This window comes from Sturnira hondurensis, unplaced genomic scaffold (genome assembly GCF_014824575.4).
Source record: "Sturnira hondurensis isolate 20B ecotype Veracruz unplaced genomic scaffold, ASM1482457v3 Scaffold0010428, whole genome shotgun sequence".
Lineage (NCBI taxonomy): Eukaryota > Metazoa > Chordata > Mammalia > Chiroptera > Phyllostomidae > Sturnira > Sturnira hondurensis.
Window position 1 is genome coordinate 1,002,707 of NW_028083059.1, and position 26,760 is coordinate 1,029,466.

General features: G+C 36.9%; 1 protein-coding gene across 4 annotated transcripts in view; it reads left to right on the forward strand.

Moving 5' to 3' along the window:
• Positions 1-26,760, forward strand: part of CDK8 (cyclin dependent kinase 8) — a 138,174-nt gene that overhangs the window by 75,430 nt on the left and 35,984 nt on the right. For all 4 annotated transcript variants that reach the window (XM_037058862.1, XM_037058863.1, XM_037058861.1 and 1 more), the window contains one exon: positions 7,180-7,320. In XM_037058862.1, the coding sequence (XP_036914757.1) occupies positions 7,180-7,320 (141 nt within the window). The remainder of the gene's footprint in view (positions 1-7,179; positions 7,321-26,760) is intronic.

The window sequence follows — 26,760 nt, forward strand, 5'->3', positions numbered from 1 at the left end:
CTATTGCTAATTTTCTGAGTTAGCCTTATTTACGTAATTGTAACTTTAGCAGACTTTAGAAATTGAAGCTTAGACAGGTTTCCTGTGCTTTCAGATTTGTAAGAAATACTTCACTCTATTTGTAGATTTCAGTTTTTCGTGACTGTGATATGATTCAAATGGTTTTTTAAGTATTTTTTATTGATTATGCTATTACAGTTTTTCCAATTTTTCCCTGTTTATCCGCACTCCACCCTGACCCCCAACCCTCAAACATTCCCCCTGCCTTAGTTCATGTCCATGGACTGTACATATAAATAAATGAGTCCTCTGTTTCCTATATCATTTTTGATCTCTTTCCATCTATTTTATGCCTACTAATTCTGCTTCTTCCCTCCTGTACCTTCCCCCCCACTTCTCCCTTCCCCCTCCCTCAGTGTGATGTCTAGTTCTCAGATTCTGTTCCTGTTCTGGCTGTTTGCTTAGTTTTTGTTTTCATTGTTTTTCTTTTCTTTTAGGTTCATTTGTTGATAGTTGTTAATTTGTTGTCATTTTACTGTTTATATATTTTTTATCTTCTTTTTCTTAGATAAGTCCCTTTAATGTTTCATATGATAATGGCTTCATAATGATGAACTCCTTTAACTTGACCTTACCTGGGAAGCACTTTATTTGCCCTTCCATTTTAAATGATAGCTCTGCTGGATAGAGTCATCTTGCATGTAGGTCCTTGCCTTTCATGACTTCAAATACTTCTTTCCAGCCCCTTCTTACCTGCAAGGTTTCTTTTGAAAAGTCAGTTGACAGTCTGATGGGAACTCCTTTGTAGGTAACTGTCTCCTTTTCTCTGGCTTCTTTTAGGATTCTCTCCTTATCTTTAATCTTGGGTAACTTAATGATGAGGTGCCTTGCTGTGTTCCTCTTAGGTCCAACTTCTTTGGGACTCTCTGGGCTTCCTGGACTTCCTGAAAGTCTATTTCCTTTGCCAGATTGGGGAAGTTTTCCTTCATTATTTGTTCAGATAAGTTTTCAATTTCTTGCTGTTGTTTCTTGCCTTCTGGCACACCTGTAATTTGGATATTGGAATATTTCAAGTTGTCCCAGAGGTTTCTAAGCCCTTCTTCATTTTTTAAAATTTTTGTTTCTTCCTTTTCTTCTGGTTGGATGTTTATTTCTTCCTTTTTTTACAAATTGTTGCTTTGAGTCCTGGTTTCCTTCCTGTCACTGTTGGTTCCCTACACATTCTGCTTTATTTCACTTTGGTTATCCTTCATTGGTTTTTTCATTTTTGACCAGGCTCAATCAGATCTGTGAGCATTTTGATGATGAAGGCTTTAAATTCTCCATCAGATAGGTTGGCAATCTCCTAATTGCTTAGCTCTGACGTTTTGCTCTTTCCTTTCATTTGGGCCATATTTTTTTGTCTTGGTGTAGCTGCTAGGTTGTAAGGGGGCAGGACCTTAGGTATTCACCTGGGCAGGGCGACCCTCCTTGCTGTGCTGCCTGTGGGGGAGGGGCCAGAGAGGGAACTATGCAGATCACCTGCTTATCTTTGCTTATCTCACTTTTCAACAAACTCTTGTGTCTCTGGGAGAAACTCTCACCATGGCAACCCCCACGGTAGTCCAGGGTCAGCTCTGAGTCTCAGTTTTCCCCTTAAGTCAGCCCCTCCCACACAGCCCATGGACTTTAGCCGCCAGCTCCGCCCCCAAGGTCTAACACCTCACTGGGTTTTTCTGAGTTGGCCCTCTGGTCCACTGCCTTAACAGTCCAAGACTGATCTGGTTGATTTTTTTCTTTAATTCCTTGGTTGTCAAAGTTCCATGCGGTTTGATTTTTTGGCTCTTTTGATTATTTATTGATTTTAGATGGGTTGTTATTCTCCTTTTGGTTTTGCGAGGAAGTGAAGGGTTACTACCTATGCCTCCACCTGGGTCAGAACTCCAAATTATTTTTATAAGTTATTTGGCAAGAATTATTTCAAACAAAATGCACACATGAAATTTTCTGTTTTATGAAACTATGGTTCAAGGTTTATGGTGGTTGTAAATATTTTTTCTTTCATTGTTAGCTTTTCATCTTTTCAAAGAAATCAAATCAGACTTCTGGGAAAGATAGAGGCATAGGTAGATATACTTTGCCTCCTCACACAAACAAAAAGAGTACAACAACAAATTTAAAATCAAAAATAACCAGAACTGCCAAAAAATCAAATTGTGTGGCAGTCTGACAACTAAGGAGTTAAAGAAGAAACATTCATCCAGACTGCTAGGAGGGGTGGAGATGGGCAGCCGGGGCGGAGACGACTTGCAGCAAGGAATCAGCTGGAGGACTGCAGCAGGCAAGGCGGCTGGCTGGTGGAGCGGGCAGTGCCACATTTGCGTGTTGATAAATCAGGAGGAAAAACAGGAGTGACACAGACCACGCAACTCAGGGTTCCAGTGCGGAGAAATAAAGCCTCAAAACCTCTGACTGAAAAAATCTGTGGGGCTTGAGGCAGCAGGAGAAACTCCCAGCCTCACAGGAGAGTTCATTGGAGAGACCCGCAGGATCCTAGAACATACAGAAAGCCAGCCACCAGGGAATCAGCAGTAGAGAGGCCCAATTTGCTTGTGGGTAGCAGAGGAAGTGACTGAAAGCTTACCAAGATCTGAGCAAGTGGCACTGTTCCCTCTCGGATCCCTCCCCCACATACAGCATCACAACACAGTGAAGTGGGTTGCCCCACCCTGGCCAATACCTAAGGCTCCACCCCTTACTACATAACAGGCGGACTAAGACCGAAAAATATGGCCCAAAGCTCCAGAAAAAATACAACTAAGCTCTGAAGAGATAGCCAACCTATCAGATGCAGAGTTCAAAACACTGGTAATCAGTGTAAAACACTTCACATAAATGGTTGAGTGTGGTCACAAAATAGAGGAAAAAGTGAAGGATCTGAAATGTGACATAAAGGAAAACGTAAAGGAACCAGCAGTGAAGGGAAGAAGGAAACCAGGACTCAAATCAATGGTTTGGAGCAGAAGGAAGAAAGAAACATTCAACCAGAACAGAATGAAGAAACAAGAATTCAAAAAAATGAGAGGCTAAGGAATTTCCAAGACAACTTTAAAGGTTCCAACATCTGTAGCCCTGGCTGGTGTAGCTCAGTGGATTGAGCGCGGGCCTGTGACTCAGACGATCGCGGTTCGATTCTCAGTCAGGGCACATGCCTGGGTTGCAGGCCAGTTCCCCGCAGGCCAGTTCCCAGCAGGGGACGCACGAAAGGCAACCACACATTGTTGTTTCTCTCCCTCTCTCCTTCCCTTCCCCTCTAAAGATAAATAAATAAAATCTTTTTAAAAAATAAATAAATAAAATAAAGGTTCCAACATCTGAATCATAGGGCTGCCAGGAGGAGAAGAGCAAGAGCAAGTAATTGAAAACTTATTTGAAAACGTAATGAAGGAGAACTTCTCTAATCTGGCAAAGGAAATAGACATCCAGGAAGTCCAAGAAGCTCAGAGAGTCCCAAAAAAGTTGGACCTAAGAAAGCATACACCAAGGCACATCATAATTACATTACCCAAGATGAAAGATAAGGAAAGAATCTTAAAAGCAGCAAGAGAAAAAGAGACACTTACCTACAAAGGAGTTCCCATAAGACTGTCAGCTGATTTCTCAAAAGAAACCTTACAGGCAAGAATGGGCTGGAAAGAAGTATAAGTCATGAAAGGCAAGGACCTACATCCAAGATTACTTTATCCAGCAAAGCTGTCATTTAAAATGGAAGGGCAGATGAAGTGCTTCCCAGATTTAACTTCTCAAGTTAAAGTAGTTCATCATCACCAAGCCATTATAATATGAAACATTAAAGGGACTTATCTAAGAAAAAGAAGATAAAAATATTAAAAATAAAATGACAACAAACTCAAAAACTATGAACAACTGAACCTGAAAAAGCAAACAAAAACAAATTAAGCAACCAACTAGAACAGGAACACACTCACAGAAATAGAGTTCACATAGAGGCTTATGGGTGGAGAGACGGGAGGAGAAGAATGCAGGAAAAGATACAGAGGATCAAAAGCATAAATGGTAGGTACAAATAGATGGGGGGAGATTAAGAATAGTGTGGGAAATGGTGAAGCCAAAGAACTTATATGTATGACCCATGGATATGACCTAAGGTAGGGGAATGATGGTGGGAAAGGGGGTACAGGGCAGAGTGGAATAAAAGGGAGAAAAAATGGGACAACTGTAATAGTATAATCAATAAAATATATATTTTTAAAAATCAAGTCAAATGAGGATTCTTTCAATAAAAATTTCTTAAATCAGATGCCAACATTGAATTGAACACTCAACCCACGCAACCTAACATGAAATCAAATAACATAATCCCAACTTATGAGGAAATTGCTGGGCTGGTTTATAAATACAATTTATAGTAAAACATAGTTGAGCATAGAAGATAATAGAATTCAACATGATATACTGGAATGCTAGTCCATAATATTTCATTTTACATGAAGCAATGATAATTATACTTTTGAAATTTTACTCCATGTAATGTTGCCAGATGTGTATAGGCAGTCACCACTGGTTTTGTCATCTTAGAATTACTCAGTTAAGCCAAATAAGTACTTTTAATGTCCATTTTATTGAAAATCCAACGATAATTGGGTTTGCAAAAACCTACTGCTTTGTTTTATTTTCTTAATATAATTTAAATATTGAAATGAATGAGCTAGAGTATAAGGCAACAGAGGGTAACCAAAAAAACAGTTGTAAAAATAGTCATTTAAAAAATTACTTAGGTGTTGGTGAAATTTCATGACATACATACCTCATATTTGTTACATAGGCCTGTAATAAAAATAAAATATAAGAAATGTCCCACTGTAATTTTTATAGTCATAAATTATTGGTAAAAAAGTAACTTGTAACTTCCTCAAAAAATTAAAAATGGAATTATTTTCTGACCCAGGAATTCCACAGCTGAGAATATACCCTCAGAAACCCAAAATACTAGTTCAAAAGAACCTAGTCTCCCTGATGTTCATAGCTGTGCTGTTTACAATAGCTAAGTGTTGGAAACAGCCCAAGTGCCCATCCATAGATGAATGGATTAAAAAACTGATTCATATACACAGTGGAATACTATGCAGCAGAAAGGAAGAAGGAATTCCTACCCTTTGTGGTAGCATGTATGGATCTGGAGACTATTATGCTAAGTGAAATAAGCTAGTCAATGAAAGACAAATACCATATGTCATCATTTATAAGAGGAATCTAACGAACAAAATAAACTAATGAGAGAAACAGAACTAGAGACATGGAAATGGAACAGACTGACAGCTACTAAAGGAAAGAGGGGAGTGGGGCATGGTGGGAGAATGAGGAGGGACTAGTCAGGGAACATATGCGAATGACCCATGGCCATGGTCAATGGACTTGGGATGGACTGTGGGGCGGGCTGGAGGAGGGCAAAGGGGGGAAATTTGGGACAACTGTTAGAGAATAAACAAGAATAAAAAAAGAAAAGAAATAGCTTCTCTCTCCTTGGTTTTATCATTTCTATAGCGCTAAAATCCATTATTGTTCAATAAATATTTGTAAATTTTAAAAAAGTAACCTGTAATACCCTGATGAAAATGGTAACTGAAGAAGTGTATATGACAACAATTGGTTATCTCACCTCCCTTTCATATGTGTTCCTTTCATTTTTACAGTATTTTACAAGATGATGTATTTTAATTTATTTTTATTAAGCTCTTAGAGCTACTCAGACCAGATCACATCATTTCTTTGGTAATTATTATTTTGTTTGCCTGTTCTTAAATACTTTGGGAAAAAAGTAACAGAAGAAAATTAAAAGAATATAATGTTGTTAATAAAATACAGATTAATCATTAGACTACATATGCACTGACTGGTAGACTTTACCTTCCCACCAGGTAGTCTTTGCAGGATATTTTTTCTTTGGAAAGTAAAATGCTCTCGGTCATTAATCATTAGTTATTCTTTATCCACGTTCTGCTTTCTATGTCATAAGAAAATAGTAAGTAAAAATTTTAACGTATAATATTAAATATCTCACTCCTGTTTTAATTACGTTTACTGCTTTCAAGAGCATGCTTAATTTTCACTCACAAATAAAATACTGGTCAAGAATTTGCTCTTGTGCATATTCAATGCCAGGCATATGCCCAGTGGTGCACAAAGCCCAGTTGACTGCACCTGACTTCCAGATTTTCCTGCAGTTTGAGAGTGCTTTAATTAAAATGAAGAGAACCCATCAAGAGAGTTTGAAACATTGGATCTTTTCTCTGTCAAGGTACACTTATTTATAAAGTGAGTTTTTTGTTTATAAAGTGGTATTGTGTTTTCCTGGATGTCCACTGACACTATACTTCAAAAGTTTTGATGGATGGTACAGGTTTTTTTTTTAATATGAATCTCTCATATTTCTGAATATTTCCAGTAAGAATGAGTCATTTACATGTTATTTATTTGTGCTTCCCTAGATTTTATTGAAATATTTTTCCATTTGCTTTCTTTATAACCCATATGTCATAATTAGGCTACATGTCTATGCTATGTCCGCCAGCCAGCAGTATCTCTTGAAATTTGTTCTGTGTTTTTCTTTTCATTTAATTACTACAGAAAAACAGTGATTGTTTTGGAAAATTTTCTACCAGATAAACAAGGGTTAAGTATGCTAAAAGGTAAATTTTTAATTATACTTTAAAAACAAAATCACTTTATTTCCTCCTTATCTGTGGTAATCATTTATTTTTTGAGGCACTGTCATGTACTTAAAAAAGGAAATTTTAACTCTAGTTATGAGGAAGTTTATAAGTTATCTGTTATTCGGCAGAGTGTGAAATTGTATTTTCAATATGTTTGGGCATCCCTAAGTGTTTCTTTTTCTGTTCGGAAAATATTATACAGAGTCTGGCACAAATAACTCCCCTTTTATATTACATAAAAATATTTTATTTTCACAAGCATGTAATTCTGTAACTTGACAGTATCACACTCAGGCACACCATATGATATTTAAGTAAAATGTTCAAATTGCTGTCAGTCTTGAGCGAGACATTCACGTACCCTTCCAACCACACTCAAAGTTGTTACTTCTGCCAGGCCTTGTGTACATCAAATGATCTTTCTTTTCTTTTTTAAGCATCTTGTGGTATTTTTCTTTTTTTTCAGCATATAATCAAGTTTCACAGAGCTTCTAAAGCAAACAAGAAGCCAGTTCAGTTACCTCGAGGAATGGTGAAGTCGTTACTGTATCAGATCCTAGATGGGATTCACTACCTGCATGCTAACTGGGTGTTGCACAGGGATTTGGTAAGTTGATACGTAGTTAGGTTTAAGATGCATTTTATTTGGATTATTTTCTAGTCATGTCTAGATATGGAGGCTATACAGGCTTGTAAACCTTACAGAGGGAGTAAGAGTGCTGCAGTTTCAAAACGTAGCCTGTCTTAAGTTTTTATATAAAGTGTCCTGCTTCTCTGATGCACACTGTCTATTGTCTACTGAAGTGAAGAGGTCAGAGAGGGCACATTTGTTTTCCTAAGATTTTGTTTTTCCTTAAGTCTGTAAGTAAAGTATTGGCTTGCTTTATGTTAATTATTAGATGCCAGGGACACCCTAGAAATTGACGTGTTTATGAACAACCTGAAAATAAAACTTTTGAAGGAGATGTTAATTTACTATACTAGTAGCAGTCTTATGGCCACTAAGCCTTTATTAAACAAAACCGAACACATCATTGAGAAGCCTTGCCATGTTAAATTGCATTAAATTTTAACAATTTAGAAACTCCAGAAATTGGCTTTTTTATTTTTGTCTTGCATGGCAGAATAGTCTACGCCTTCTTTTTACCCATCTAGTATGAAATTGTTCATTAAATTGTGCATTGTTCATTATATCTTAATAGATTTAAATTATTTGAACCTCAGATTCCCCTTCCTTATTACATAATTACATTGTTGTGCTTTTGATAGGTAGTAACTGTAGTAAGGTTTATAGCAGTGCCTTCATTTCAAACAGTTAAAAACACAGTGCTGGAAATTGTGTGATCTCTACTCGTGCATAGGGAAGAACCCTGTAGACGGTGAGGCGAAGCTGATCTGCCCCTCATGCAGATATTCTTTCCAAGCTGCTTTATATTTAATGCATTCAATCTCTGGCCTTCAGATCAAGCGCTGCAGTATCACATTCCATCTGTCTTCAGTAAATCTCCCTGAAATACATTTAGTGGGAGTTATTTCATCTCCACTTCTCATACCTAGAAAGCATTTAGACTAAGATAGGTAGCACATCAGAAATTTGGTTGAAAGAACTTTTTTCCTTATGCAAATTTTGTATTTATTAGAATTAGAGTATTTTATTGACAAATAGTGGATTTACAGAACAGAAATGAGAAATTTTTTTAGGCTTTCACAGCTTAAAATTTCAGCTTTTAGGCAGTGGAGTCAACATAGGTGCTGACCTTTTGAGCTGCTGACCTTTTTTATGATCTCTAAAGGAATAAAATCTTGGCTAAAGGGCTTTCATTTTCCCTGTACAGTTAATTATATTAAGATAATATTACATTTTATTGTAAATTATTTTTTCATCAAAATACATGTTTATTAGATGAGTAAGATGAATACAAACTGATTTTAAACCAGTAGTTAAGTTTTTATGTGAATGTATAATATGTTTGAACCACTTACAGTAAGTAGTATTAACTATAGTAGTAAAAATGATTATGAAGTCTAATTTCTTTTACCTCTCTTTTGGGAAAGCTTTCTGTTGATATGGCTTAAACAAGTTCTCTTTGACGTAGGGATAGTGTAAAACAGGTCATTTCAGCCACCTCTGTTGTTAGCGCTGCTAGGAGTTGGGTGTCCTGGGAGCAGCGCACCTCGGGTACAGGCGGTGCAGGCCCTGTCTGTAGATGATTTTAAGATAATAATGAACCAGACTAACAGTCGTTTTTATTGTCACCACATGCCAGCAGTTCTGAACAGTACCAGTGATGAAATACTTCTGTGCAGCTGAGGCAATCCACTCCCACTGCTCTACCCTTCCTGATACGTCCCTGCTATCTGTTTAGTACTTTCTTTGTCCAGAGTATTTTCCAGACTGCAATATATTGTTTGTGTACTGCTACCTCCTTTGATTTTCCTATTTGAAGTGAGATTTCTTGTACTGTCTATGTGATTTCTTAGTGCTGTTCCTAGACATCTAACCCTTCTATGCCTCCCAGACACACAAGGCCCGCTGACACATTGTGTCATTTAAGTGATAACCTCGGCCCCTAATCTGCATCTTACAGGTTCAGGTGCTTAACTCGTGAATTATTCTTCAGTTTCTAAAGGAAGCATTTGTTTTCATGTTTTTATAAAAACGTGCCAACCTTCCTGCCAACTGAAAATTAGATTTCGGTGTTTAGATATTGTACAATTTTTCAGCTATAGCTACATGAGGTATTAATATATGTATTAATGAAGCATTTATGCTGAAGGATATTCTTCAGAAGATGTAAAACATGACTTTTTATACCCCCTCAAATATTTATTATTTACAGATGAAATATTTACCCTGTAAGAACAAATATAACTAATAGTTATATTTTTGCTCCTTTTTGGACTGTTTTAGATGAAATGTAGCAATACTGACCTTAACATATCTTCCTAGATTTCTAGTGTTATGACTTTAACCAGTTGTTGAGTTGCTGACTTGCCACAAGAAACTTCATACTAATTTGGATCATTGACAGACTCCTTGAAAACACCATTTCAGTAATGTCCCAAAATGTTAATGATGACTTTGTTTAATAAAATGGACTTTATTATTGGATAGAAATACTGGTTTGAGATGATAGAGTTAAGAAGTTTTTTGTTTGATATGCAAATTTGAACTTTAACAATTTATAACTGTATTTAGTAAATGAAGATCTTATCACTATTAAGCATTACACAGTAACAGATCAGTAATTGGGGTCTGACATCCTTGATGGGAAATAGATTTTAAATTCTGAAACCCTTGTTGGACTGAAGGTGGTAATAAGTGTATATGTGTGGATGTTTTAAGGAAAATGAGTTGGAGAGGAAACAAACAAAATTATCTCACCAAACTTTGTAAGACAATTTAAGAATCCAAACTGAACTTTTTCCTTTTAGAACATTAAAGTATCTATCTATGTATAAGTTAGATGGGCCAATTGGCTTGAGATCCAAGGGAAGAGTTGCAGTCGACTTCAAGGGTAGTCTGCTGGCAGAATTCCTTCTTTTTTGGGTAGGTCAGTCTTTTTCTATTAAGCTCTCCAACCAATGGATGAGGCCTACCCACATTATGGAGAGTACTCTGCTTTACTCAAAGTCCAGTTTAAATGTTAATCTTATCGAAAACTCTGTTATAGAAATATCCACAATAACGCTTGAGCAAGTATCTGGACACCTTGACACAAGGAGTAGATACATAAAATTACCTTCCTATGTAAATGAGTAAACAGAGGCACCAGTGAAAGTCATATGGGACAAGTTATTACAGGTTTTTTTTCCCTCCAAGTTACCTGCTTATATAAAATAGGATTGTTGGGTTAAGGACTATGAAGAATTTTTACCTGGTATTATAAAGAGGAACTAAGTGAAATCATAGTGAAAACTTGAAATAAAGATATGTTTAAGTGACTCAAAATAAGGAAATGTTTGAAGTCCATTAGGCTGATTGGATTGAGTTTGGTGGTTTTCTGAGTCCAGTGAAATGAAAAGACATGAAGCATCCAAATCATATTTGATATCTTTTGTGTAAGAAACCAAGGTTTGTTTTGACAGTAGTGTCTGAACACGTCTAAAACTATAGTCTTCCTGTATTGAATTAAAAGCACATTGGTGAGCTCCAAGGTGGCACTGGCATAGGTAGCAGCTACACTCACGTCCTGCCAGGAACGAACTGGAATTACAGCTAAGTTATAGAACAATCATCCTGAATAACCAACTAAAGACTAGTGAGGAGAAGTCTTATAACTAAGAATTTACAGAAAAGCCATATTGAGATAGCTCAAAACAGGTTGCTTGGGGCCAGTCATAAGCAGCTTCTGCCCACACCACAGTGCCTTACAAGAGACCCAGAACCTCACGTGGCCTGCTTCAGACAACATCCAATAAGTTTCACAAGTAGCATGTCCAATGAGAGATCTTGGCAGGCACCAGTGAAAATCATGGTGACTTTCACCACCCTGCTGAGGTGGATTCTGCTTCGTGTGGTCAGTGCCTGCACAGCAGCTCCCACACCGTCGTCAGGATTCAGCCTGTCGGTCAGTCCCAGGCATGATCCAGACAATAGCAATTGAGGATCAACTGTAACAGTAGGGCCCACATAACCCACACAAAGGACATTCCTAGAGCACCAGCTCAGTTGAACAAGATTGCACTACTGGACCCCATAGCACATCTACAACATAAGGCCGTCCAAAGAGGACAGGGAGTCACAGAAGATCTATCTAATACTAGAAGCATACACAACGGGGCAGGCAAAATGGGAAGACAAAGAAACAGGCCCCAAATGGAAGAACAAGAAATCTTCAGAAAAAGAGCTGAATGAAATGGAGGCAAGCAATTCATAAGATACAGAGTTCAAAGTAGTGGTTATAAGGATGCTCAACAGTGTGAAAAAGGACACAGACACCATAAAAAAAGGACTAGTCAGAAATGAGGAATACAACATTTGAAATGAAGAATGCACTGTAAGGAATAAACAGTTGGTTGGATGCAGCAGAGGACTGAATCAGCAATTTGGAATACAAGGTAGAAGAAAACACTCAATCAGAACAGCAAAAAGAAAAAAAAATTTAAACGAGGATAGTTTTAAGAGATCTTTGGGAGAACATAAAGTATAACAATATCCACATCATAAGGGGTACCTGGAGGATAAGAGAGAGAGCGAGCAAGGGATTGAGATTCTGTTGAAGAAATAAGGACAGAAAACTTCCGTAACCTGGTGGAGGAAAGAGACACACAAGTTCAGGAAGGGCAGAAAGGACCAAACAAGGTGAACCCAAAGAGGCCCACACCAAGACACATCATAATTTAAACAGCAAAGGTTAAAGACAGAGAGAATCTTAAAAGCCACAAGCCGAAGTTACCCACAAGAGCACTCCTATAAGACTGTCAGCTGATATCTTAACAGAAACATTTCAGGCCAGAGGGATTGGCATGAAGTACTTAAAGTGATGAAAACTAAGGACCTATAACCAAGACTTCCCAGCAAGGCTAGCATTTAAAATTGAGGGAGAAATAAAGAGCTTCCCAAACACAAAAAGCTAAAGGACTTTGTCAGGTTTGTTTTTTATTTATGTATTAGTATGTTTGTTTGTTTATCTTTGCCACCTAACCAGTATTACAAGAAATGTTTAAAGACCTGCCTGAAGAATAAGGAGAAGAAACAGAGGTCCATAGTTAAAGGAATAAAATGGCCATAAATATATACCTATCAGTAATCACTAAATGTAAGTGTCTTAAATGCTCCAATCAGAAGACGTAGGGTAGCTGAATGGATAAGGAAACAATCCCACAGATATGCTGTCTGCTAGAGACGAACTTCAGAATGAAAGATACACACAGACTAAAAGTAAAGGGATAGAAAATGGGAAGGGATGAAAGTTTCCATCATGCAAATGGAAATAAAAGCTAGGGTGTCAGTAATTACATCTGACAAAATAGACTTTAAAACACAGGCTATAGTAAGAGGCGAAGAAGGACACTACTTAATGATAAAGGTAGCAATCCAACAAGAGGATATGACACTTGTGAACGCTTATACACTCATCATAGGAGTGCGTACATATTTAAAGCAAACCTTAGTGGACATAAAGAGAGAGATTAACATTAATACTGTCATAGCTGGGGGTTTTAACACCCCATTGACATCAATGGGTAGATCTATAAGGAAAATCTATAAGAAAACAGTGACCTTAAATGACACACTAGATCAGATGGATTTAATGGATATCTTCAGAATATATTTCAACTCAAACTAGCAGAATGTCCATTCTCTTCAAGTGCACATAAAACATTTGGAGGGATAGACCACATATTAGGACACAAAACAAGTCTCAATAAATTTAAGAAGATTTAAATCATTTCAGGCAACTTCTCTGACCATAATGGTATGAAATTTGAAATCAAACAAGAAAGGAAAAAACACCCTGAAAAACAAAAATACATAGAGGCTAAATGACATATTACTAAACAATGAGATCAAGAAAGAAATCAAAAGATAGCTTGAGCGCTGGCCAGTGTGGACCAGTTGGTTGGAGTGTTGTTCCATAAAGTGGAAGATCACAGATTTGAGTCTTGGACAGGGAACACATGTAGATTATGGGTTCGGTCTCTGGTTGGGGTATGTAGGAGAGGCAACTGATCTATTTTTCTCTCTCCCACCAATGTTTCTTTCCTCTCCCTCCCTTAACCTCTCCATAAAATCAATAAGCATGTCCTTGGGTGATCATTTAAAAAAAGATAACTTGAAACAAGTGAAAAGGAGAACACAACAACTCAATATCTGTGGGACAAAAGGAAAACAGTCTTATGAGGGAAATTCATAGCATTAAAGGCTTATCTTAAGAAACAAGAAAATTCTTTTTTTTTGGTATTTATTTATTTTTCTTTTTTTAAATTTAATTCTTGTTCAAGTATAGTTTTCTGTCTTGTATTCCCAGCCCTGCCCTCCCAGTGCCCCCCACCTCCTTCCCATTTCCGCCCCCCACCTTAGTTATTGTCCATGTGTCCTTTATACTTGTTCATGTGAGTCCCTCCCCTTTTCCCCTGTGATTCTCTCTCCTTTCCCGTCTGGACTCTGTCAGTACATTCTGTATTTCAGTGTCTTTGGTCACATTTTGCTTGCTTGTTTGTTTTGTTGTTTAGATTCCTGTTAAAGGTGAGATCATATGGTATTTGTCTTTCACCGCCTGGCTTATTTCGCTCAGCATAAAGCTTTCCAGTTCCATCCATGATGTTGCAAAGGGTAGGAGCTCCTTCTTCCTTTCTGCAGCATAGAATTCCATTGTGTAAATATACCATAGCTTTTTGATCCAGTCATTTACCGATGGGCATCTAGGTTGCTTCCAACTCTTGGCTATCGTAAATTGTGCTGCTATGAACATCGGAGTGCATAAGTTCTTTTGGATTGGTGTTTCAGGGTTCTTAGGATATACTCCTAATAGTGAAATTGCTGGGTCAAAAGACACGTTCATTTTTAGTTTTCTTAGAAAATTCCATACTGTTTGTACCAGTCTGCAATCCCACCAACAGTGAACTAGGGTCTCCTTTTCTCCACAACCTCTCCAGCACTTGTTGTTTGTTTCTTTGTTTATGATAGCCATTCTGACTGGTGTAAAGTGGTATCTCATTATGGTTTTAATTTGCATCTCTCTGATAGCTAGCAATATCCAGCATCTTTTCATGTGTCTCTGGATCCTCTGTATGTCCTCCTTGGAGAAATGTCTGTTCAAGTCCTTTTCCCATTTTTTAATTGGGTTGCTCAAGTTCTTTGAGTTGAATCAAGTGAGTTCTTTGTATGTTTTGGAGATTAAAGCGTTGCCTGAGGTATCATTGGCAAATATGTTTTCCCAAACAGTTGGTTCTCTTTTTATCTTGATACTGTTTTCCTTAGCCATGCAGAAGCTTATTATTTTGATGAGATCCCATTTGTTTATTCTTTCCTTTATGTCACTTGCTCTAGGGAACATATCAGTAAAAATCTTGCTGCGTGGAATATCTGAGATTTTCCTGCCAATGCTCTCCTCTAGGGCTTTAATGGTTTCCTGGCTTATATTTAAGTCTTTTATCCACCTTGAATTTATTTTGGTGTATAGTGTAAGTTGGTGCTCGAGTTTCATTTTTTTGCATGTAGCTGTCCAGTTCTCCCAACACCATTTGTTGAAGAGACTATCTTTACTCCATTTTATGTTACTGCCCCCTTTGTCGAATATTAATTGACTGTAGAGAGTTGGGTTTATTTCTGGGTTCTCTATTCTGTTCCATTGGTCTATGTGCCTGTTTTTATGCCAGTACCAGGCTGTTTTGATTACAGTGGCCCTGTAATACAGTTTGATATCAGGTATTGCGATCCCTCCTACTTTGTTCTTCTTTCTCAAAATTGCAGCTGCTATTCGGACTCTTTTATGGTTCCATATAAAGTTTTGAAGTGTTTGTTCTATGTCTGTGAAATATGCCATTGGTACTTTAATAGCTGTTGCATTGAATCTGTAAATTGCTTTGGGTAGTATGGACATTTTGATGATGTTAATTCTTCCAATCCATGAACATGGTATATGTTTCCATTTGTTTGTGTCTTCCTTGATATCTTTCTTCAGTGTTGTGTAGTTTTTTGTATACAGGTCTTTTACCTCCTTGGTTAGGTTTATTCCCAGATATTTTATTTTTGTTTTTGCTATATCAAATGGTATTTTTTTCTTGATTTCTGCTTCTGCTGTTTCATTGTTGGTATACAAAAATGCCTTTGATTTCAGGATATTGACTTTGTATCCCGCTGTTTTGCCAAATTCATTTATTAGTTTGAGCAGTTTTTTTGTAGAGTCTATAGGATTTTCCATGTACACTATCATGTCATCTGTAAATAATGCCAGTTTTGTTTCCTCCTTTCCAATTTGGATGCCTTTTATTTCCTTTTCTTGTGTGATAACTGTGCCTAGAACTTCCAATACTATATTGAATAGAAGTGGTGAAAGTGGACAACCTAAAAAACAAGAAAATTGTTTGAATAATTTAATCTTGAATAATAATAATAAAATCTTGAATAATCTAACTTTATACATGAAGGCACTTGAAACACACTCCCCCCCCACCAAAAGCCCAAAGTGAGTAGAATGAAGGAGATAATAAAGATCAGAGCAGAAATAAATGAAATTTGAGTCTAAGAGAACAATACAAAAGACTAAGGGAACAGAGCTATCTTTGAAAAGATAAAAACAGATTAACTTTTAACCAGATTCATCAAGAAAAGGACACAAGTAAAATTAGAAATGAAAGAGAAGTAACAACTGACACCAAAGAGATATAAAGGATTGTAAGAAAATACTATGAACAACTATATGCCAACAAAGTGGACAACGGACAAAATGGGTAAATCCTAGAAACATACAGTCTTCTAAACCTGAATTGGGAAGAATCACAGAATCTGAAAGGGCTGATCACAACTGGTGAAATTGAAGCAGTAATCAGAATAGTCCTAACAAACAAAACACTCAGACCAATGCCTTCAATTTTACCGTACATTCAAAGAAGATCTAACACCTATTTATCTTAAACCATTTCAAAAAATTTAAAAGGAGGAATGACTCCCAAGTTATTTTATGAGGCCAGCATTATCCTACTTCCAAAACCTGATAAAGACACTAAATTGAAAGAAAGTTATAGGCCAATATTCCTGATGAACATAGATGCTAAGATTCTCAACAAAGTATTAGAAAACCAGACCCAACAATATGATCATTTAAAAGATCATAACCCATGATCCAGTGGGATTTATTTCATGGATGCAAGGTTGGTACAATATCTACAAATCAATAAATGTGTTATACGACATAAAGAAAATGAAAAATACGAACCATGTGATCATATCAATAGATGCAGGAAAAGCATTTGATAAAATCTGGCACCCATATATAAAAACTCTCAACAAAATGGATATAGAGGGAACATACCTCTACATAATAAAGCCCATATATGACAAACCCACTGCCAACATCATATTGGGCGAAAACTATACACATTTCCCTTAACAAAAGGAAGAAGACGGGAAAGTTCACTTTCACAACTCTTATTTTGTATACTACTGTAAGTCTTAGCCACAGCAATCAGATTAAGAAGAGCTAGAAGGCATCCAAATTGGAAAGGAGGAAATAAAACTGTCATCATTTGCAGTGGACATGATACTGTATATAGAAAACCCTAAAAATTTTACAGAAAAAACTGCTCTAACTGGTAAATGAATTTAGCAAAGTAACAGAATACAAAACAAGTATCCAGAGATCAGTTGCATTTTTACACACCAATAATGAACTATCAGAAAAGGAAACTAAGAAAGCAACCCTGTTCACAGTTGCTTCAAAAAGAATAATATACTTGTACCTAGGAATAAATCTAATGAAGGATGTAAAAGACCTGTACTCATAAAATTACAAGACACTTCTTTCTGAAGAAAGACAATGAAGCAAATACATACAAATAAATGGCAGCATGTACCATGTGCATGGATAGGAAGAATTAACATTAGAATGTGCATACCACCCAAAGCAATCTATAGTTTCAACCCACTTCCTATCAAGACACCAATGATGTATTTCACAGAACTAGAAAAAGTATTCCAAAAATTTACGTGGAACCATAAAAGACCCCAAATAGCCACAGAAATCTTCAGAAAGAAAAACAAAATTGGAGGAATCATGCTACCTGATCAAACTATACTACAAAGCTATAGTAATCAAAATAGCATGGTACTGGCATAAAATCAGACTTATGGATACATGGAACAAACTAGAGAGGATAAAGCAATTCCACACTATTATAGTTAATTAATAGTTGACAAAGAAGCCCTGACTGGTGTGGCTTAGCTGGTTGCAGTATTGTCCTGGAACTGAAAAGTTGCAGGTTTGTTACCTGGTCAGGGCATATACCTAGGTTGCAGGTCCAATCCCCAATCCAGGAGGAGCATACAGGAGACAACCAGTCAATGTTTTTCTCTCACATGTATGTTTCTCTCCCTTCCTCTCTCTCTAAAAAGCAATTTTAAAAATGTTCTCAGGTGAGAATAAAAAAAATGTTTGACAATGGAGGCAAAACACACAATGGGGCACAGACTATTCTATAAATGGTGTTGGGAAAACTGGACAGATAAGTGGAAAAAAATGAAATTAGACCACCTTCTTCAAGTATACACAAGAATAAACTCAGAATGGGTTTAAAACACTGAAAAATATAAAAACCCTAGAAGAAAACATAGGCAGTAAAATCCCCGACATTTCTTGTAGTAATATTTTTCCTGATATATCTCCTTTGGCAGGGGAAACGAAAGAAAAATGGGCTATGCACAGCAAAAGCAACCATCAACAAAGTGAAAAGGAAACTCACTAAATGGCAGTACATATTCACCAGTGATACATCTGATAAGTGGTTAATGTTCAAAATTTATAAAGAACTGATAAAATTCAAAGCCAAGAAAAAACCCTAACAATCCAATTAATAATGGGCAAAGGACCTGAATAGCTACTTCTCCAAAGAGTACGTACAGAGGGCCAGTAGACATATGAAGAGATGCTCAGTGTCAGTAATCATCAAAAAAAGCAAATTGGAACCACAATGAGCTATCACCTCATACCTGTAAGAATGACTATCATAAATCAACAAACAGTATGTGTTAGTAAGGAGATGGCAAAAAAAGGAACCCTCAGACACTCTTGGTGAGAATGCAGATTGGTGTAGCCATTGCGGAAAGCTGTGTAGAGTTACCTCAAAAAATTAAAACTGGAACTGCCTTAAGACCCAGTAATTTCATTTCTGGGAATTATCCAAAGAAACCCAAAACACTGATTCAAAAATATATACCCTTAAGTTCATTGCATCATTATTTACTATAGCCAAGATTTGAAAGCAGCCAAAGTGCCCATCACTGAATGAGTGAATAAAAAAGCTCTAGTAGTTTACACAATGTTGTATTATTCATCATTCAAAAAAAAGGAAATTTGCGAGAGCATGGATGGACCTGGAGAGCATTATGGTGAGTGAAATAAGCCAGTCAGGAAAGACAGTTACCGTATGATTTCAGTCATGTATGGGATCTAATGAGCAAAAGAAACTGATAAGCAAAATAGAGACATACTCGTAGAGAGCAAGCTGGTGATTACTGGGCGAGGTAGTGGTAGGGATAGGTGGAAAAGGGCACAGTGGGGATAGAAGGGGATGGGAACTTGAGTTGGGGTGGTGAACGCACATGATGTATTATACAACTGTACACATTAAATCTATATAATTTTATTAACTAATGTCAGCCCCGTAAATTCACTATCAAAATAAATAAAAAGCAGTTTGGTAAGGGCATGATGAAAAATTTTCTCTACCACTGGCTCTGTTGTGACCATTTTGAGGACATCCAGTCAATTCATTGCTTATGTGGCATCTTTTAGTAGAACTGGCTATTTTCTATAAAAATCTAAATTTAGTAATGGGTTTTATTTTTGGTGCAGTTTCTGAAATAAATTCAAGGTCGGTTAATTTTTCTTTTACTAGGAAACATTCTGTGATGAATTGTTAACTGTATTTTATTTGTTATGCTGTTATAGTTGTCCCATTTTCTCCCTTTGCCCCCTCCACCTGGTACCCCCATTCCCCCTGGCAGTCATCCCCACCTTAGTTTTTCTTCATGGGTTGTGTGTGTAAGTTTCTTTGACTACTGTTTCCTATATGTTCTTAACATGTCCCTGTCTATTCTGTACATATCAATTTTTACTTCTTAATCCCCGTACCTTTTCCCCAATCTACCCCTGCCCCTCCCAACTGATAACCCTCCAAATGAGCTCCACATCTCTTTCTGTTCTGCTTGTTTCCTTAGTTTGTTTTGTACATTCAGTTGTTGACGGTTGTGAGTTTATTGCCATTTGAATGTTCATAGTTTTCTTCACTTTTTTCCTAAATAAGTCTCTTTAACTTTTAATAAAATAAAAGGTTTGGTGATGATGCACTCATTTAGCTTTACCTTCTCTGGAAAGCACTTTATCTACCCTTCCATTCTAAATGATAGCTTTTCTGGATACAGTCATCTTGGCTGTAGGTCTTGTTTTTTGTTTTTTTTTCTTTCAAGCTTTTTATTATTTTAATTGATTGATGTCAAATACAATTGTCTCCATTTTCCCACCACCATTTTCCCGCACCCTGCCCATGCCCACCTCCCACCCTAAATCTCACCCTCCCCTAGCTCCTCCATGGGTCCCTCATTCATGTTCATTTACGTTCCTTTCCCTTCTTCCCCATGTTATTTCCCTCTCTCCTCCCTTCTGGTTACTGTCCATTTGTTGTTGATTTCAATGTCTCTGGCTACATTTTGTGTGCCAATTTGTTTTGTTAATTAGGTTCAACTTAAAGGTGAGATCACATGGTATTTGTCTTTCACCACTTGGCTTACTTCACTTAGCATAATGCTCTCCAGTTCCATCCATACTTTGTAGATCTTGTTTTTTATCACTTTGAATACTTCTTGCCAGTCCATTCTAGCCTGCAAAGTTTCTTTTGAGAAATCAGCTGACGTTCATATGGAAATACCTTTGTAGGTAACTATCTGCTTTTAAGATTCTCTCTGTACCTTTAACCTTTGGCATTTTAATTATGATGTGTCTTGGTGTGGTCCTCTTTGCATCCATCTTTGGGACTCTGTACTTCCTGGACTTGTGTGTCTATTTCCTTTGCCAAATTAGGGAAGTTTTCTTTCATTATTTTTTCAGATAAGTTTCCAATATCTTGCTCTTTCTCTTCTCCTTCTGGCACCCCTATGATTTAAATGTTGGTACATTTGAAGGTGTCCCAGAGACTCCTTAGCCTATCCTCATTTTTTTTTGTAACTCCTTTTTCTTCTTGCTGTTCTGATTGAATGTTTTTTTTTTCTTCTGTGTGTTCCAAAGCATTGATTTGATTCTTGGCTTCATCCACTCCACTGTTGATTCCCTGTAAATTTTTCTTTGTTTCACTTAGTGTCACTTTCATTTCTGCCTGTGTCTTTTCTGTGTCCTTGAAATGCCCAGTGAGTCTCTTGAGTATCCTAATAACCAGTGTTTTGAACTCTGCACCTGATAGACTGCTTACCTCCATCTTGTTTAGTTCTTCTTCTGGAGTTTTGATCTGTTCTCTCGATTGGGCCGTATTTTTTTGTCTCATTTTGGCAGCCTCCCTGTGTTTGTTTCTGTTAACTAGAGCTGCTTTGACCCCCTGTCTTAGTAGTGACCCCCTGTTGTTGACAAGCACACCAGTAAATTGGATGTGGCGAAGCCTTAGGTAATTGCCAAGGTAGGGAAGCGTGTGAACCAGGTTGATGGAGTCTCCAATATGGTGTGGCCGCTCTATGGTCCTGTGTGGGCAAGGGCTCAGAAAGGGGACAATGCTGGTACCTGGCTTCTGGAGTTTTGTCCTGGAGGAAACTGTTCCCCTACACTCACCCTCATGCCAAACTTTCCATTTTCTCCCTGTATGCTTCTGGTGCCCTGTCAGCTGCTGCCTGGGTGCTAGAGCCAAGAGGGAGTGAATCTGTGTAAGTCCTAAGTTTGTTACGGGCCCTTTAAGAGGAGACTCTTGAGAATCCTTCAGTTTCTTCCACTACCCCAACCCCCACTGGTTCTTAGAACCAGAAATTATGGGGACTTGGCTTCCTAGTGCTGGAACCCCCGGCTGGGTGGTCTGGTGTGAGGTTGGGATCTCTCGCTACTGCGGTGTCCCTTCTGATTTTAATCCACCACAAGTGGGTGTAAACTATCGCTCACTGCACCTCCATGCCTCTCTCCTCACATCTCCTCATCTCCACCCCTCCTTGGGTCCCCTGAATGTGACTTCTTTAATTCCTTGGTTGTTGGACTTCTATGCAACTCAGTTTTCTGATGACTCTGGGTGATAATTGTTTTGTAGTCTGGTCATATTTTCTCTGTGGTTGTGTGAGGAGGCAAGCCATGTTTACCTCTGCTTCCTTCTTAACCAGAAGTCCTCCATCCTGTGATAAATTAAAAATGTGTAAACATTTGTAAATATATATGCATGCTAGTATTTGGGAATTGAAGTGAAAACTGACATTAGAATCTGGCTCCAATCTTCTTTTCTTCCATCTTCTTATATTTAGTTTTCAGCCAACCTAGAGCTTACCCCTTCTACCTTCGTCTCCAGCATTGAAATTCTCTTCTTCCCATAAAGCTCCACTCCTGCGGAGCCTCCCTTACCGTACTTGGAAATGAGAATTTTTTACTTCCAAAATCCTTTGAACTGCCCATGGGGCACTTAGTAGTTTCTTTAATATGTTTTCTATTTGATTATTAGCTGTTGAGGGCAAGGAGTGTGGCTTAATAATTGTATCCCTCCCAATGTCTATGTATTGTATATACATAATGTGTGTATACAATATTGTGTATGTTGTTGAATGAATGAACTAGTTAATTTATAACCAAAACAAAGTGCCTTCCACAGTTATTGTCTATCGGTTGTTTGATATTACCTGATGCTTCACCAAATCTGCAGACTCATGTGTGTATATACTGTGTTGCATAGTTTCCTTTTTTTACTGTCTTATCTCTGCTGTGGTTTACTGTAGTGGAACCGTACAGAAAACTTCTCTTCATACCACATTTTAATCCTTTCAGCATCCTCCCTCTTTCTACCTAAAAGAACTCTACTGCTACCAGTTAGTTCAGAGACCATTCAGCTAATGCCATTGACCTGTTATTCTCTTACCAAACTCTTCCTCTACCCGATACATTTGTTCTTCCCTGTGAAACCTCTTTCCTGACCCGTCGCTTATTTATTCTGATGTTCTTCATGTCATTAATCTTTCAACTATTTTCTTTAATCTTAAAGTTAGAACATCTCCATCATTGTTCATTTACAACCCTCACTGTTTTTCAACACCTTGAAGTCTCTCCTGTGTAAATTATTCTTTAGTTGTAGATAAGGGGGCATTACTTACCTTCGCCTAAACACACCAGCTGTTCTGAATTTGCAGCTCTTATATTTCACTCTTATATAGCAACTGACCAGTTCATCACTAGTCACAATTTCACAGTAATAGATAGAAATAATTTCTAGTGAGTAGTTGTTCATTTTTAATTTATTAGTGCAATCAATGTTGGCTGAATTTTATGCTTTTCGTTGAAAGTAGTTGTGCCACCATGTCAGACAGACCGTGGGAGTGGGTTACACTTAAATCAGACTCTAAGTATTAAAGGCTGGGGCTTTTGACCTGTTTTCTAAGGGACTTGATAGAAAGTAAAGTAGTATTTAATGTGACTGTCTGTTTGCCATTAATTTTTGCTATTATATACATCAAGCCCCTGTATGGTCATTAATGTGTTCTACTTTTTTCAATATCTGATGCCCAAAATTTCATTTTAATTCTTACTTTAATGGTTTTATCACGGTGATAGCTAACTTGGAACTGCCAGGCACATAGGGTTGTGTTTTTGCCCTGTTGCACTAAGTGGAGTAGCATATTAAGCGTGATATACTATAATATAACATTGCATCGTGGGGTTTTTTTGTTCAAGATTAATTACAAGGTTGAATATGAAATTTGGAGTGTTTTGTAGTGTTGCAACTATTTTTTAGTTGGCCACCCCTGCCCTACACCAGTTCAAAGTAGTTTTTTGTGCCATAGTAAAACTTCCTAGAAAATAAATGTCTTCAGAGATGTCCCTTAGGAGCGTCCCAGTGGAGACAAGCTGCTGTGTGTAGTGCAGATGTGGAATGCGAAGTGCCCCGGGGGCCACTGCTAGACATCCTTAAAAGACGCTGGAGCTATTTCAAAGCTTTAATCTGACTGACTTTCTTAACGCTCTGATACTGCGGCTGCCCTGCAGTTTATTTAAATTATAGTGGGTAACTTGGAATCACCTGACGGGGCTTTAACTGTCCTTGGTGAAGGATATTTTGGTGTCTTAGCAACCATTAAATTAAATAACATCGAGCTCTCAGAAGTGAGCCATTGACTAAAACTTAATTTCGTAGGGCCTATTTTATTAAGGCATGTTACTGTGTATTGATGGTAGCATTATGAATTACTGCAGTATTTTGGAACTGATGTTTTTATGTTTGAGTTAAAGATCGCCTTATTTGTTTATTAGTTTTGTTTACTAATACCAGTGTTTCCTCATGGTTATATATTTTTTGTTTGTGGTGCATTTCCTTATTGTTTACATGAACGGTACAACTGGTAAGTGGAAAAACTGAGCAACACAGAGGTTAATTCATGACTCAAGTTACTTCAATAGCTGCAATAAAGCTGGACTGCTAAATTTAGGGTTTTTTTTTCAACTAGGTCAGTGATTTTTAAATTGCGAATTGTAAGCCATAGTGAGTCAGGAAATCACACAACACAACCAACCTTTTAATTAATTTATTTATAGAGAAAGTATCAGAGTTTATTGTATGCATTAAGGACAATGATTGTTTCATGACGCTTCTGTTTAATTACACATGTTTATGTGTGGATATGGTCATGTAATATTCAATGATTTTCTTTCTGTGGGTTGTGTTCCAAAAGGTTTGAAAACCACTGCACTAGATACTTTCGCAAAAGGTATTTGATATTGTTAGGAAAAGAGTACATCAAGGAAAAAATTCAGTCGTGGCTTAAAAAAAAAACAACTTAGTATTATAAGTAGTTATTGTTTTATGCAAACTTTTTGACATTTATAAAATCATTTTGAATAAAGCTCTGTGGAATATATTTTTCTAAGAAGGTTTTATATGAATGGAGAATTTCAGGCAAGTTCCTTTTTCTTCCTTTACTACCTTTTCAAAATGAATAGTTTGTAGTTAACATACGAGTGTTACTGTTATAAGCAGGAAAGAAAAGTTTCCTATGGACCATAAAGCTGAGAAAAATGCTTATTTAGCCTATTATTGAAGTTTACACATAATATTCAATGTGGTTCAGTATATTTTATGTTAAGGGGCAATTACTATTAAAAATAAAAGACCATGCATACACTTTATTTCTGCCTAAAAATGGGCCTTTAAATTCTTTGGGTGGGGTGTGACCCGAAGCAGAAAGGACCTAAGATTATCAATGTGCTGCAAGAGACAAAGCAACACAGTAATTCAACAGTTGGAAAGAAAGGAACCTGCATTCTCTCAGCCTCTGCTCTGTGTCTTGCCCCTTCTCTCTCTGCGTTAGCTTCTTTGAAGTGAGTGTTGGGAACATACTAAGCATGTTTCTTTAAAACATATCTTCCTGGAAGAAAAATACTTTGTAATTATCAGGTTTAATCATTGCTTATTACTTGTGATTTGCTTCATTTATTGAGAACTCCTGGGATTAAGTCTAGTTTTCTTGTTTAATTGTGTATTTAGTAAAACATAAGATTGCATTCATAAAATTTAGACTTTAGGTTTTATTGATAACGACTAATTAAAACAAACTTAAATGAGGTTTGCATTAATTTTGTTAGCATAGAATGGTACTTATTCTAGAGTATGTTTACTTAAATGACTGGTTGGGTAGTTTTCCTTCTTGAAAGCACCTAATTGTAAACAATCCACATAGATTCTTGATAAATGATACATTTGCTAAATTTTGATAGCGTGTGAGCATCCACAAGGGACTGCATTCTATTATTTGTAAGTAACAGAAATGGCCCACTTAATTTTACTGAATGGCACAACTGCACATACGTGCATGTTTATATGGGAAGATTGTAAGTAGATAATAAAAATATTTTTATTTGGTTTGCATATTGCTTCTAGTCTGTTTTTTTTCTTAGATTCTGAATGAGTCTTTAAATTCTCTCTGCACAATGCTAGAATCTTTTTAGCCAAATTTCACTAATCGAGAATGGTTTTTTAAATAATCTCATCAAGAAAAATGGAGTTTAAGATAATGTTTCTGGGTGATCCTAAAAATAAACTAGAAGTAGACGATTATCTGAGTGGTCATAAGTAAGATATATCTTTTCTGTATTTCTAACATAATTGATGTGATACTTTATTATGTAATTTATATAACTGCTACCATTTTTATAAAAATTTACTATCATCCAGAGCAGCATGTTTCCAAAAATTGACCGACTTGGGGGGGTTTTGTTTAAAGGACTTTTGAATCATATTATTGGAGACAAGAATTCTCCAGTCTCTGTGTACATCTGATACAAGGCTGTTACCTTACTTAATATGATGTTAATGGTGAATCCCCAACACTTTTGGGGGGGACTTTAAATTTTTACATTAGCAAAAGAAAAATACACTGTAGTCAGAATACCAAAAAATGAGTTTTTCCAAAAAAGATTCCAGAATTCTCTGAATTATACTTTGAAAAAGCATTTAGAATTAGTATTTCAATCTAACTTTTTAGTGATAGACTCAGGCCTGAGAGTATTATATAATATTACAGATTTCTGAAGATTCACCAAAATAATTTGATCTTTAAAGATAGACTTATTAGATTAGGTTTTCTCTTATCTCAGCTAAAGTTGGTATCTAAACCTGTTTAAGTCACTGGTGCCCATGGCCATGTATATCTTTCATCGATTCTTTTTCATTTGGCAACTGAATCACTTTACTGGTTACCCACAAATGAGAAATGGTGAAACAAGGGAGTAAAAGTAAATCTTACAGAAATAAGCACAAGCAGCTAGCCATATTTTATAGTGAGTTCAATGTTAAAGTCCAAGATTTTGTTTAGATTTTTATAAATGTTTTTCTAATCAACACGGAAATTTTTTTATATATTTTATTTATTTGTCTTTAGAGGGGAAGGGAAGGAGAGAGGGAGAGAAACATCAATGTATGGTTGCCTCTCATGCATCACTTGCTGGGAACCGGCCCCTGCCAGGAACTGGCCTGCAACCCAGGCATGTGCCCTGACTGGGAATCGAACTGCGATTGTCTGGTTCGCAGGCCCGCGCTCAATCCACTGAGCTACACCAGCCAGGGCTTCAACACAGAAATTTTTATTTAGATTTTGTAAAGCTAAGTTTTCTCAGGAACAATTAGCTATTACATAACAATAGTTACTGAGTTAAATGTTGAAAAA